Here is a 13,303-nt window from a genome sequence, read left to right as displayed (position 1 = left end):
CCCGTCTCCTCCCCTTCATCTACACTGATTGAAGTGGATTTAACAGGTGACATCAATAAGGGATCATAGCTTTGACCTGGGATCATCTGGTCAGACTGGGTCATGGAAAGAGCATGTTTACATTCAGTGCATAACACCATTACCTCATGATCACATACTGTGTAGTTTTAAAACCAACACATGATAGCAGTTTAGATACAGGACCAGCCATTCATTTTGACCAGTACAATCTGACGTCGCGATTAGTCCTGGTCAGTTCCATTCAGAGTAGTAAAACACTTAGGTACCCTAATGATCCCCCTATCCTTTATAATCCATGTCCCTCCCTTTGCTCCCAGTGGGTGCACGCACGCACGCACGCACACACACACACACACACACACACACACACACACACACACACACACACACACACACACACACACACACGCACACACACACACTTCAATTTAATAATTTATAAGCATAATCATGTTTCTCTACTCCATAGGCAGTGTGATAGACAAGGTGTTAGGTTATGAGATGCTGTTGAATTAAGGATGCCACATTCTATGTCAGCAGAGATTCTGCTCCCTTCTAAAGTTTTCTCCTGATTCTGACAGTCAACACATTGATTTGTGACTCTTTTTGCAACCAGAGCAGATTCTGGCTGATCTTGAGGTTGACCCTCATAACTCTAGAACATTATAGCATGCTAGATATTGTGAGGTAACACACTAAATGACTATGTCCCTCAGTGTAGCCTCTGTTATGCAGCCTCTGTTATGCAGCCTCTCTGTGCCCTCGTCTTCTCATCAGCATACCAGACGTGTGTCTGAGCTGACAGCAGCTGCAGATGCCCTGCTGTAGTTTAAGCTGGGCCTCTCCTGGTTCTCACCTTGCGTGCAGGACATGTAGTAGTGAGAACTGTACTGTACCTGGACAGACAGGTGTTCGAGTATTTATCAGAAGAGAAGAGGTGTAGTAGTCAGCTACAGATCTATTAAGGAGATTAGCCCTTTCTCATCCAAACTGTTCGGTACAGCCTATTGTCAGCAGTGCATTGTCAGCAGGAGGAGAGTTTAGCCAAGGAGCTTACCCAGGACTGGATCACACTGACCCAATAGCACAGTCCCTTCCATCTACCTGGCCCAAACAAGCCAGCCAGGTACACTACCTCTGGCTAGAATATACAGAGAAAACACTACCGTTCCCCTCTGGCAATCTACAGGGGTGTAGTATTATTACAGATGATATTATAGAATTCTGTTCAAATTGAATAACTATAAAAGTACATGAGGATGAGTTGAATCAGTTTGATTACCGGTAGGCTACACTCTATTGTCAACTGTAAGGTTGTCAGGGCCCTTGCCTCCCTGTGTTGACATACAGGACAGTAAATACAGCGCGCTAACTACCGTGCTTTGTATGTCAAAGCTTTTAAGTGCTGCGTTAATACAATTATCGTAACCTGCATTGTACAGTGGATAGTTGACTAATCTTAATTGGATTTGCCATGTCTGGTCTGACAACAAGCCCATCATTCTGAATGACTCCATAATGATTGTTTAACCCAAAACTGAACGGGAAGGCAGACTGTCTGACATTTTTAAATGTGTGGAAATGCTTGGCTTTGCATAGTACTACTGGAGTACTGCACAAGCTGCAGCGAGATGATTAAACCTAAGTAGATTATTCTGATCTGCCTGTGTACACACGCACACACACACATGCACACACACGCATGCACTCACACCCACTTTTATCTCTTACCGATTGTTTATATTTACCTGACTACTGGAGTCAACACCAACAACAACTTATTGCATTCAGGAGTTACACATTTCAATTACAGAGTCTAAATCCATTTTGTTTTTAAATCATGAGTAAAACACAGTGTCAGTACTATGATGTAATGTACAACCTTTATGATTTTTTGACTACCCCAAAATGTGCCATAAAGTCGTCAAATTAGAATGAAAAGGGAGACTGAAACTGTAACGCCAAATCTCCCCTGTTTTCCCCTTGGTGAGCTCTGTATTAGGTCATTCCCTCTACACCAGCCATGAAATGGCTGCATAATTGAGTTGTACATGGCTGAACCTGATCAGAGATGGTTCACTGGCTGACCGAGACTCCATGCACCAATGGCACCCCAGGGCAGTCTAGCACAGACACAGGGCACAGAGAACCATATTTTTCTCCCCATCCACTCTCTCTGGGAGGAAAAGAGAGGGAGAAAACTGCTGATTGCATTTTGATAGATTTTTTGGCCTTTGGCAATGGAATTAAAAAGATTAACAGTTCATTATGAAGTGGGCCACATTGATTAGGACATTGACAGATGGGCAATGACCAAAGTCCAAAGGTAACCATTTACACGTCAAGAAGATTGGCACTTAAGTTCTCCCAATTGATTTTTCATTGCCCCTTTTCTCGGCTAACATTTGAAAAAGTGTTTTAAAAATGCTGTAATTGTAGAGCTAACCTAGTCTAATTGGAGGGTGATTGAGGAACAGCAAAGCGGTACTATTAGCTTCCGTGAACGGTATCATTCTCTCACAAGATCCCATATCAATTTGGTGGGTTATCTCTCTAATGTATGGTCTAGAAATACACTTCAATTAACATACTACAGTAGAATTGTACAGTAATACTGTAGCCACACTGAGGATCTCAACCACAGGATTTGACTAACACAATGCGTAGATAGACTTAATAATTGTTAGTCAATAGTTCTCACACTGTAGTCAGTGTACTGTCAGTAGACTGAGTTGACCTATCAGGAAGCAAGTTGGTGTTGCAGATGCCTGGCCCAGTTTGCTGTTATCAGCTCTGAGGACCCGGTCCTCTAATGACAGCCTTTACTTTAAATCTGTTACTGATTAATTAGTGATCATTATGAGGCTGTGGATGCCAGCGTCTCTGCTCCAGATATAGCCAGCAGCAGTAGAGGGAGGGAGTAGGCAAATATGGCGGTGGGCTGACGGGGACTGGGGCTGGATCATGGTCATTAAGGCCAGTGTTTGGGGACAATGAGTGATGACTTGCTCCTAAGGTGCCCCCCCCCCCCCTTCCCCAAGCTGCATTTCTCTGTGTCCAAGTGGTTTAGGAGGAACTTATGCAGCCCAATTCTCTTTTTTTCCACTAATTGTTTTTTTTGACCAATCACATCAGATCTTTTCAAGTCAGATTTTTTTCAGAGCTGATCTGATCAGTGACAAAAAGATCCGAATTGGGAAGCCTGGTCTCCACATGGATATGACCTTTGTGTCTCCTTAACATATTTCCCTCCTTTAGAGTGGTGATGGTCGCGGGGGGGGGGGGGGGCCTTCTGAACCCCCCCCAACCCCTCCAAAACTACCCCCAGCCCCTAATCCAGGAACAGTGTGAACCATGTGTAATCTGCCATGCATGCCACTTGTGCAGGAGGGTTTCGTTGTTAGAGGCAGACGTTTGTCACCTGCTGTTTCCAGGGTTGGAATGTTTTCTGATGGGAATTCTGTGGAGTGATTCTGTGGGTTCACTGAGTGCTGGATGGTCTCCTCTTGCGGTTTGTGTCTAGTTCACAGACCTAAACCTGGTTGGGTTCATTGTCTTTTTGCATGTTTCAATAGGAATGTAGAACACACTCCATATCCTAGTATTATACATTTTGTAAGACATTTCATGGAATAACGATATTTTTCAGTTTTAGACAAAACCCAGAATGGTAATTGTCTTTTACCAAATGCAGTTGTATATTTTTGCTTTGCAGTTACACCCAAACAGCCTAATGAATTGGCCTGGTTCTTGTTCTTATGTATTAATGGTCTTTGGGGATTATCAATCAAATCTTCTTGATTCAATTCCAGCCTGTTAGCTCAGTATACAGACTCCATTGGTCATGTAGCTTATGTTTAGTTGTTAGCGGGGAACAAGGCTGTGATGTTTAGGAGATATCACGCCTCTGGTATGTGTGAGCTCCCTACACACTCCCACCCCCTCTCCTCCCCCACACCCCTCCTCCCCCACAGCCCCCTTTTTTTGTGTTGCTTTGCCATTAAATTGTGAAATCTACTTACTGTGTTGCCAGGCTGATCCTACTCAAGCTGCGTAATCTTCTTGTAATAGAGTGTGAATACTGCCGGGCAATACATCAGCACCTCATCAGTGTACTTTATTAAATATAGACACCAACAGACAGCTCTTAGTATATTCAATTTACCCTCTGACGTAGGCTTCAACACACCAGATAAAGATAGATTGAGCAATCAGGTGGATGCTGAGGCCTGAACCCAGTCAGACAGGCAGGCGAGGGAGCACCATGCAGAGGGGGCTGGGAGATTGAGATGGGGGTGTATCAGATAAGTCCAGGCAGAGAAGGAGACAGTGAGAGAGGAGGGAGAGGGGAAGGAGAGAGGAAGGAGAGAGGCAGGAAAGAGGCAGGGAGTGAGGCAGGGAGGCAGGCAGGGAGAGAGGAAGGAGAGAGGAAGGAAAGAGGCAGGGAGAGAAGCAGGGAGTGAGGCAGGGAGGCAGGCAGAGAGAGAGGAAGGAGAGAGGAAGGAAAGAGGCAGGGAGTGAGGCAGGGAGTGAGGCAGGGAGGCAGGCAGGGAGAGAGGAAGGAGAGAGGAAGGAAAGAGGCAGGGAGTGAGGCAGGGAGGCAGGCAGGGAGAGAGGAAGGAGAGAGGAAGGAAAGAGGCAGGGAGAGAAGCAGGGAGTGAGGCAGGGAGGCAGGCAGAGAGAGAGGAAGGAAAGAGGCAGGGAGAGAGAGAGGAAGGAGAGAGGAAGGAAAGAGGCAGGGAGTGAGGCAGGGAGGCAGGCAGGGAGAGAGGAAGGAGAGAGGAAGGAAAGAGGCAGGGAGTGAGGCAGGGAGGCAGGCAGGGAGAGAGGAAGGAGAGAGGAAGGAAAGAGGCAGGGAGTGAGGCAGGGAGGCAGGCAGAGAGAGAGGAAGGAGAGAGGAAGGAAAGAGGCAGGGAGTGAGGCAGGGAGGCAGGCAGGGAGAGAGGAAGGAGAGAGGAAGGAAAGAGGCAGGGAGAGAAGCAGGGAGTGAGGCAGCGAGGCAGGCAGGGAGAGAGGAAGGAGAGAGGAAGGAAAGAGGCAGGGAGAGAAGCAGGGAGTGAGGCAGGGAGGCAGGCAGGGAGAGAGGAAGGAGAGAGGAAGGAAAGAGGCAGGGAGTGAGGCGGGGAGTGAGGCAGGGAGGCAGGCAGGGAGAGAGGCAGGGAGAGAGGCAGGGAGGAAGGCAGGGAGAGAAGCAGGGAGTGAGACAGGGAGGGAGAGAGAGAGGGAGGCAGGGAGAGAGGAAGGAGAGAGGAAGGAAAGAGGCAGGGAGTGAGGCGGGGAGTGAGGCAGGGAGGCAGGCAGGTAGAGAGGCAGGGAGAGATGCAGGGATACAGGCAGGGAGAGGGGCAGGGAGAGAAGCAGGGAGTGAGGCAGGCAGGTAGAGAGACAGGGAGGGAGGCACGGAGGCAGGCACGGAGAGAAGCAGGGAGGCAGGCAGGGAGAGAAGCAGGGAGGCAGGCAGGGAGAGAAGCAGGCAGGGAGAGAGGCAGGGAGAGAGGCAGGGAGAGAAGCAGGCAGGGAGAGAGGCAGGGAGAGAGGCAGGGAGAGAAGCAGGCAGGGAGAGAGGCAGGGAGAGAGGCAGGGAGGCAGGCAGGGGTGTTTAAAGGTAGGAAAGGGACATCTACCAGGAGCAGAGAAGGGGATTCCTTTGTTTTGTTACCATGCTACAAAATAGTCACCAGTTTATATGAGTAGTTACCAGCAAACCGAGCATCAAATGCATTTTATATTTTGATATACATCATTAACATCAGCAGGGTATAAATAGTATTAGTAATTTGCAGTGAGGAAGTCCTTCAGAGAGCTGATGATGTGCCTTTAGACATTATCAGCTAGGCTCTAGCTGTCCGTCCCTCATTAAGCCGTGTTGCTGGTTGGCAGCAGAGATAAATGATGTGTAATTATGTGAATGATTAAAGTCAGATTCATCCTGGTCTTTGGGCTAAACAGAGATATAAAATGCCAAACGAGGGCTGTGGGACCCTTGGGACGGCTAAATACTCCCGAGCCGGGGTCACAGGGTCAGGGGGTGCAGATTAAGACAAGGGGATTACTGTATTTAACGTTATACAACCTCATAACGTTCACAGGCCGCTGGTCAAATCACCCATTCCCAGCTACTTACAATGGGATAATGGCCTGGTTATCATCTTAGAAGTAGAGATAGCTGGCGCTTCAGAAAAGTGAGAGCACTGAACCGTTTAGTCATAGTTTTAACCTGCAAAACAGAATTGAATGAATTAATTGTCTATCATCCAGCTATATGTGACTTTTCAAACCGATTTCCACTGCTGAAATTCAAGATGTACTGAATTGTATTTGTAACATCATATATGACAGGGTAGTTTGTGTGATGTGTGGGGCAATATGTATCCAGTGAAGGCTTGCAGCGGGCTGACTTGAGATCTGTGTTGAACGTGTGGCCGAGGTTCAGGGTAAATTATTTATGTCAAGCACAGCAATTTATTACCAAGCAGCTATTGATTGGGTCCCCCTGGCGCTGTCATGTAAATTCAGGAAGAATCATTGCCGTCAGCTGCAGCTTACACACACACACACACACACACACACACACACACACACACACACACACACACACACACACACACACACACACACACACACACACACACACACACACACACACACACACACACACACACACACAAGCACGCCAATACACACTGGCGCACAAACACGCACAAACACACATGGCCACTAACATGGCCACACACACAGACGCAAATACTCACATAGATACACACATACACACACAGGCTTGCACACACATTAGAATCAAAATGACCACATGGCTTTGCTTCTGCTCCAGTCTGTTTGGTATCAGATAAATGTAGTTTTATCAACCTTAAGACCAATGTATAACTGATCAGGACATATCATTAACAGCACAGCTTCTTGTAATAAACATTTTGAGATTATTTAAATAAGAATGTATCTGTCGGCCTCCCGGGTGGCGCAGTGGTCTAGAGCACTGCATCGCAGTGCTAACTGCGCCACCAGAGTCTCTGGGTTCGCCCCCAGGCTCTGTCGCAGCCGGCCGCGACCGGGAGGTCCGTGGGTCGACGCACAATTGGGCTAGCGTCGTCCGGGTAAGGGAGGGTTTGGCCGGTAGGGATTTCCTTGTCTCATCGCGCTCCAGCGACTCCTGTGGCGGGCTGGGCGCAGTGCGTGCTAACCAAGGGGGCCAGGTGCACGGTGTTTCCTCCGACACATTGGTGCGGCTGGCTTCCGGTTGGAGGCGCGCTGTGTTAAAGAAGCAGTGCGGCTTGGTTGGGTTGTGCTTCGGAGGACGCATGACTTTCGACATTCGTCTCTCCCGAGCCCGTACGGGAGTTGTAGCGATGAGACAAGATAGTAATTACTAGCGATTGGATACCACGAAAATTGGGGAGAAAAGGGGTTAAAAAAAAAAAAAAAAAAAAAAAAAAAAAATGTATCTGTCTCTGAAATAAAAGTAGTAGATTTGGGGATGTTTTAAAAGACTGTTTCTGAAATAAAAGCTTTTATGAGCTAGCTGGACCTCTGTGATTTTTAGGGCTAGTATTGCTCAAACTGGAGCCTGGAGAGCACTAGACTTGGCTGAGGTGAGATTGCTGTTGTGCAAAAATCTTCAGGGCTAGCTTGTCCTTCTGATAGCTAGCCATGATAGATCAGCCCCTGTCCAGCGAGAATTACTCTCTCTCTCTCTATATTTCTCTCTCTTCCTTTCCATCCATTCCTCTCTCTCTCTCACTCTCTCGTTCCCCATCCCTCCCTCCCTCTGTCTCTTTCCTTTCATCCCTCTCCCTCAATCCCCATCTCTCTCCATGCCTCTCTCTCTCTGTCTCTCTCTCTCTCTGTATGTTCAGTAGTTTGATTGAGGGTGAAATACGAGGGGGCTGCAGCTGGAGGGGGCCACCATGCCTCGTAATTACATCTCTTTTTATGACCCGTACTAATGGCCCTCTGGGAGAGGGAAACAATAATAAATTAATAGAATATGAACTCCCGCTCAACAGAAATTTTCAGCATTTAATTTTGGGCCGTCCTCTGCTCTGGCAGATGAAATGCCACCCTGATTAATCTGACGAGTGGTGGACCCAGGTCTGCCGTAGATATGTCGTAGATATGTCGGAGATATGTCGTAGATATGTCGGAGATATGCCATACATATGTCGGAGATATGCCGTAGATATGTCGGAGATATGTCGTAGATATGTCGTAGATATGTCTGAGATATGCCGGAGATATGCCGTAGATATGTCGGAGATATGCCGTAGACATGTCGTAGATATGTCGTAGATATGCCGGAGATATGCCGGAGATATGTCGGAGATATGTCGGAGATATGTCATAGATATGTCGTAGATATGTCGTAGACATGTCGGAGATATGTCGGAGATATGCCGGAGATATGTCGTAGATATGTCGGAGATATGCCGGAGATATGTCGGAGATATGTCGGAGATATGCCGGAGATATGTCGGAGATATGCCGTAGATATGTCGGAGATATGTCGTAGATATGTCGGAGATATGCCGTACATATGTCGGAGATATGCCGTAGATATGTCGGAGATATGTCGTAGATATGTCGGAGATATGCCGGAGATATGCCGGAGATATGTCGTAGATATGCCGGAGATATGTCGGAGATATGTCGTAGATATGCCGGAGATATGTCGGAGATATGTCGGAGATATGTCGGAGATATGCCGGAGATATGTCGTAGATATGTCGTAGATATGCCGTAGATATGTCGTAGATATGTCGTAGATATGCCGGAGATATGCCGTAGATATGCCGGAGATATGTCGGAGATATGCCGGAGATATGTCGGAGTTATGCCGGAGATATGTCGTAGATATGCCGGAGATATGTCGTAGATATGTCGGAGATATGCCGGAGATATGTCGGAGATATGCCGGAGATATGTCGGAGATATGCCGGAGATATGTCGGAGATATGCCGGAGATATGTCGGAGATATGTCGGTTGGGGATTTTGTCTCCCCCCCAACTGGCTCTTTACAGTTGTATCCACAATAACAAGCTAAGAATCATAAGGTAAACCAAAACATATTTCTACATGTGTTCGTCTCTATAGGATTAACAGATGAGAGCTTAGAGGACAGAGGAATGAGACTGTAACAGGGCTGTTTTGACAGGGATTTTGTTTGAGTATGCAAATTCAATATAGATAAGTCAGGCCAAATGTGAGGGAGCAGATCAGGACAAGCTGAGGGAAATGATCTGTCAAAGAAAACAGATTTATTCCTGTGTTATGACTCTCATATGTGATTTATACAAAATATGGCAGTGAAACCCTATTCTAGATTTGCCTTTATCAGCTAGAGAGACCGGCCAAGCTTGTCAATGTTGTTGAAACCATTTCAAGTGGTCGTGTTTATTGAGCTCCATAAACACAAGCAACAAACTGGTGTGATTTTATACTGTGCCAAGCCAAGGACAGGGCTCTTTGTAAGAACACAGCTGTGGCATGAAGTGAATTAGTCTACTGTTGAAATCAGTCATGGTCTTCAGTGTCTGGACAAGAGGCGAGAAGAGAACATGTTCCCTGTTCACAGCCACCACATGTCTGTCTGTCACCATCTGTAATCCCAGGGAGAGACATTTCTCCTGGGGACCTCTTGTCCACATGTAAGGAGAAGGTACATTGTGGTTAAATTGTGATACAGCATAGATGATTCACTAAAACCAACTGTATGTTGAAGTTCCCTTGTGTTTAGTGGATTAAAGAAATACTACATTGTAATGTAATTAAAACGTTATAATGTTAAAGCACGATTCTCTCATAACTTTAGAAATTCCCTATATGAAAGCTTCCTTAATCAAAAATAAATCAAAAATAAAGATCTCAGAAATGCCTTTCTTGCCCTCTGCTAGCTTACTCACCCAGTGGACTCAGCAGCCGAGTGGAAAAGGGCCTTCAACCACACAGACAGGTCTTTCAGATTTGGTCAATATTGTGTCATGTTTGGTCAAATCCCACCAAGGCAGTGGTGTGGAAATGAAGATGTAAATATTGATATTTCATTAGAGGAAATCACCCACTCCGACGGCACTTAACCGGGCCGCCTTTGGAGCGCAGCGGCCAGAGTGCCATGTGACCTGCGGAGTCGGCAAGTCACTTCATTACTCGATTAAATTGAGTGGAAAACGGCAAGGCAACGACACGAGATTCCATTTGGAGCCATAATTTAGGCCCTGAAGAGAGAGACAGAGCAGGGGAAAACACCTCCTCTCCATCTCACAACACCAGATTCAATTCAAGGACTTTTAACGTCAAACGTAATTGCAGGCTGCTGTGTTCAGTGTGGGCATATTGCTGAGAGGTGTCTGGTATAAAAGAGGGATTCTGCATTCTCTCGTACAAATCTAGAACAAGTTCTTTCCCTGTGCTGTCACATTGAGGGCAGGGTGTTTGTTCCGCTTGAGTCCTCCTTGGCATTAAAAGTGTGCACAAAGCTTGGGCTGTGATTGCAATGCCAACCTGACGCAGCAATCAGGCTGCACCTTGTCTATACTTGCGTGACAATTTCCTTGCGGTCAGTCCAGATTCTGTCTCACTAATGGCAAGGTACGCCTACTACAGGGCAGACAGGGATTTATAATGCATTTTCGGGTGTGGTTGCACAGGAACCTGCACTAACCTGGACTTGTGGCTTCCTCCTACAATGATATGAATATGTGCTCCTAGCAGATTTGGTAAAGTGTCTGTATTTTGCTGGTCCTGTTTGTGGTTCACATACCCCTGGCCACCCGGGTTGCCCTGCCCTGCCCTGGGCCCTGCACCTGTCTCTGTCTCTGTTTGATCAGCCTCCATTCTACTGACTATTGATTCCCCTTCACAATGTGAAGGCCCTCACATTACGATCGCAATCTGTTAATGAATGTATCCTCCAGCTCTCCCCTGCTGTGGTCATCACCACGATAAGGGAAATTGAACTCTCAGGTAGCCCCTTTCCTCTCTCTCTCTCTCTCTCTCTCTCTCTCTCTCTCTCTCTCTCTCTCTCTCTCTCTCTCTCTCTCTCTCTCTCTCTCTCTCTCTCTCTCTCTCTCTCTCTCTCTCTCTCTCTCTCTCTCTCTCTCTCTCTCTCTCTCTCTCTCTCTCTCTCTCTCTCTCTCTCTCTCTCTCTCTCTCTCTCAGTCTCGATCTCTCTCTCTCCCTCTCTCCCTCTTTCTCACCCATATGTGTGTGTGTCCACCACAGTGTCAGGGCTGGGGAGATAAACATCACCTTGTGACTCTGTCCCAATGAGATAATTTATATTTAAGAGAAAACATCTGGAGGAGGTGTGGTGAGCGGTCTGGTCAATACTGTAATCTATCGCCTCTTAATCACCTGGGAGAAGATAGTATTGCAACAGTAAACTTGTAAAAGCAATCATTTTAATCAGGCGACGTCGGAGAGGGCTAAAATGTTGTCCGAATGGGGCGCCGTGGGCCCGCCAGACCAGGACATGAGGGATTGTGGGGGAGGAGGGGATGTGCCCAGTTTATTGACCACTGAAGGGTAGTAAAGGGAAAAAGGGATGAGATGGCTATCTGTTCCTCTCTTCTGTCCAGATCCTCTTTCTCCTTTTAATTTGTCTGAATTCCCTCACCTCATCTTCAGAGAATCTGTGTGGATGGCTGTTTCTTTGTCCATATGTAGAGGTAGCAGTAGCATCCTGTGTGTTTGAAGGCATACGTGTGGGGGTGCTGCGATTTCTTTTGGGGGGGTATATCAGTATATATATATTTGGGGGGGGGGGTGGGTATATCGGCTATATCAGTCCGCTAATACAGGACTATTAAAGGCCCAGTGCACTACTTTTGTGAATTTTTGTTCTTTTTATATAATATCTATATATATATTTATTTATTTTAATTCAGATTTTTCAAGGGGTGCTGCTATGTTAGAAGGGGGAAATTGCAGTGATCCAGACAATTTCATCTCATCCAGCTGCTGTCAGGAACGGGGACAGGATTTCTGCACCTATCCGGTGTAGGTGACAATAAAACATCATTATTTTCTTATTTTTTTAAGCAGGCCTTTAGGGCAGGGTGGCTCCCATGACCCCTCGCTGTGTGTGTGTGTGTGCGTGTGTGTGTGCGAGCATGCATGTGTGTGTTGTGTGTATGTTTTCATTACCTCCCCCAGCGCGGCACTGAGTGTGTGTCACGTCCTCGACCCTTCCAATGAGAATCTGTCTCAGTGCTAATCCCACCAATAGCAGTGTGACAGGAAACAAGGGCTGACCAGACGGCTTTGTGTCTCGAAGACCTTTGCACCGATTTACTGTCTTCACTTACAGTAAAACCCACTGGAGAGCTGTGACACCCATTTCAGAGAGGACCTTCCAGAGTGCATTTAAAATGAAACACCTCTCCTGCTAACATGTGCTGGGGCATGTAGTGTTGTCAGCCGGGGTGAAACCAACAACTCACGTTTTGGTTACTGATCAGATCTGTCCATGAGAAAAGACCTTGAAAGTGGACAGTACATCTTCGGCTTCACAGTGTTTTGATTAAAATAATCAGAGTGGCGTTGTTAACTTTTTGATGTTATTTTAATAGTTCACCCTTTATTTGAGATAATTGCATTGATCTATTGACAAAGTGTGAATATAAAGAGCCCATTCGATTCTTTTTCACTGTTTTCTATTTCATCTTAAGGGCAAAGCAGGAGCTGGAAACACCCACTCTTTCACACACACGCACGCACACACACACACACACACACACATACAAAAACACAATAAAACACACACACACACACACACACACACACACACACACACACACACACACACACACACACACACACACACACACACACACATACAAACACAAAATGATATGAGTGCCAGTGCATTGTAGTGCAGGTAACTATTCTCTTGTGTCTCCTCAGGCTTCTCCACACTGTCCCTGGCAGACCAGATGAGTCTACTGCAGAGCGCCTGGATGGAGATCCTGATCCTGAGCATCGTGTTCCGCTCGCTGCCCTACGAGGACGAGCTGGTGTATGCAGAGGACTACATCATGGACGAGGAACACTCGCGGCTCACGGGCCTGCTCGACCTCTACGTGTCCATCCTGCAGCTCGTTCGCAAGTACAAGAAGCTGAAGGTGGAGAAGGAGGAGTTTGTTACCCTCAAGGCCATCGCTCTCGCCAACTCAGGTAGGACAATATACACCACCTCAGTATAGAGCGTAAATAAAATGGCAAACAGGGATGATAGGTGAATATCTGGATATTACATTCTTTACAAGGATTTGT

The 13,303-nt window shown here is 46.7% G+C and overlaps 1 protein-coding gene across 4 annotated transcripts in view; it reads left to right on the top strand.

Moving 5' to 3' along the window:
• Positions 1–13,303, top strand: part of esrrb (estrogen-related receptor beta) — a 62,815-nt gene that overhangs the window by 34,143 nt on the left and 15,369 nt on the right. For all 4 annotated transcript variants that reach the window (XM_055864842.1, XM_055864840.1, XM_055864843.1 and 1 more), the window contains one exon: positions 12,935–13,204. In XM_055864842.1, coding sequence (XP_055720817.1) covers positions 12,935–13,204 — 270 coding nt within the window. The remainder of the gene's footprint in view (positions 1–12,934; positions 13,205–13,303) is intronic.

Source organism: Salvelinus fontinalis, chromosome 16, assembly GCF_029448725.1.
Source record: "Salvelinus fontinalis isolate EN_2023a chromosome 16, ASM2944872v1, whole genome shotgun sequence".
Lineage (NCBI taxonomy): Eukaryota > Metazoa > Chordata > Actinopteri > Salmoniformes > Salmonidae > Salvelinus > Salvelinus fontinalis.
Note: the sequence above shows the minus strand (reverse complement) of the source record. Positions and strands in the feature narration are given on the sequence as shown.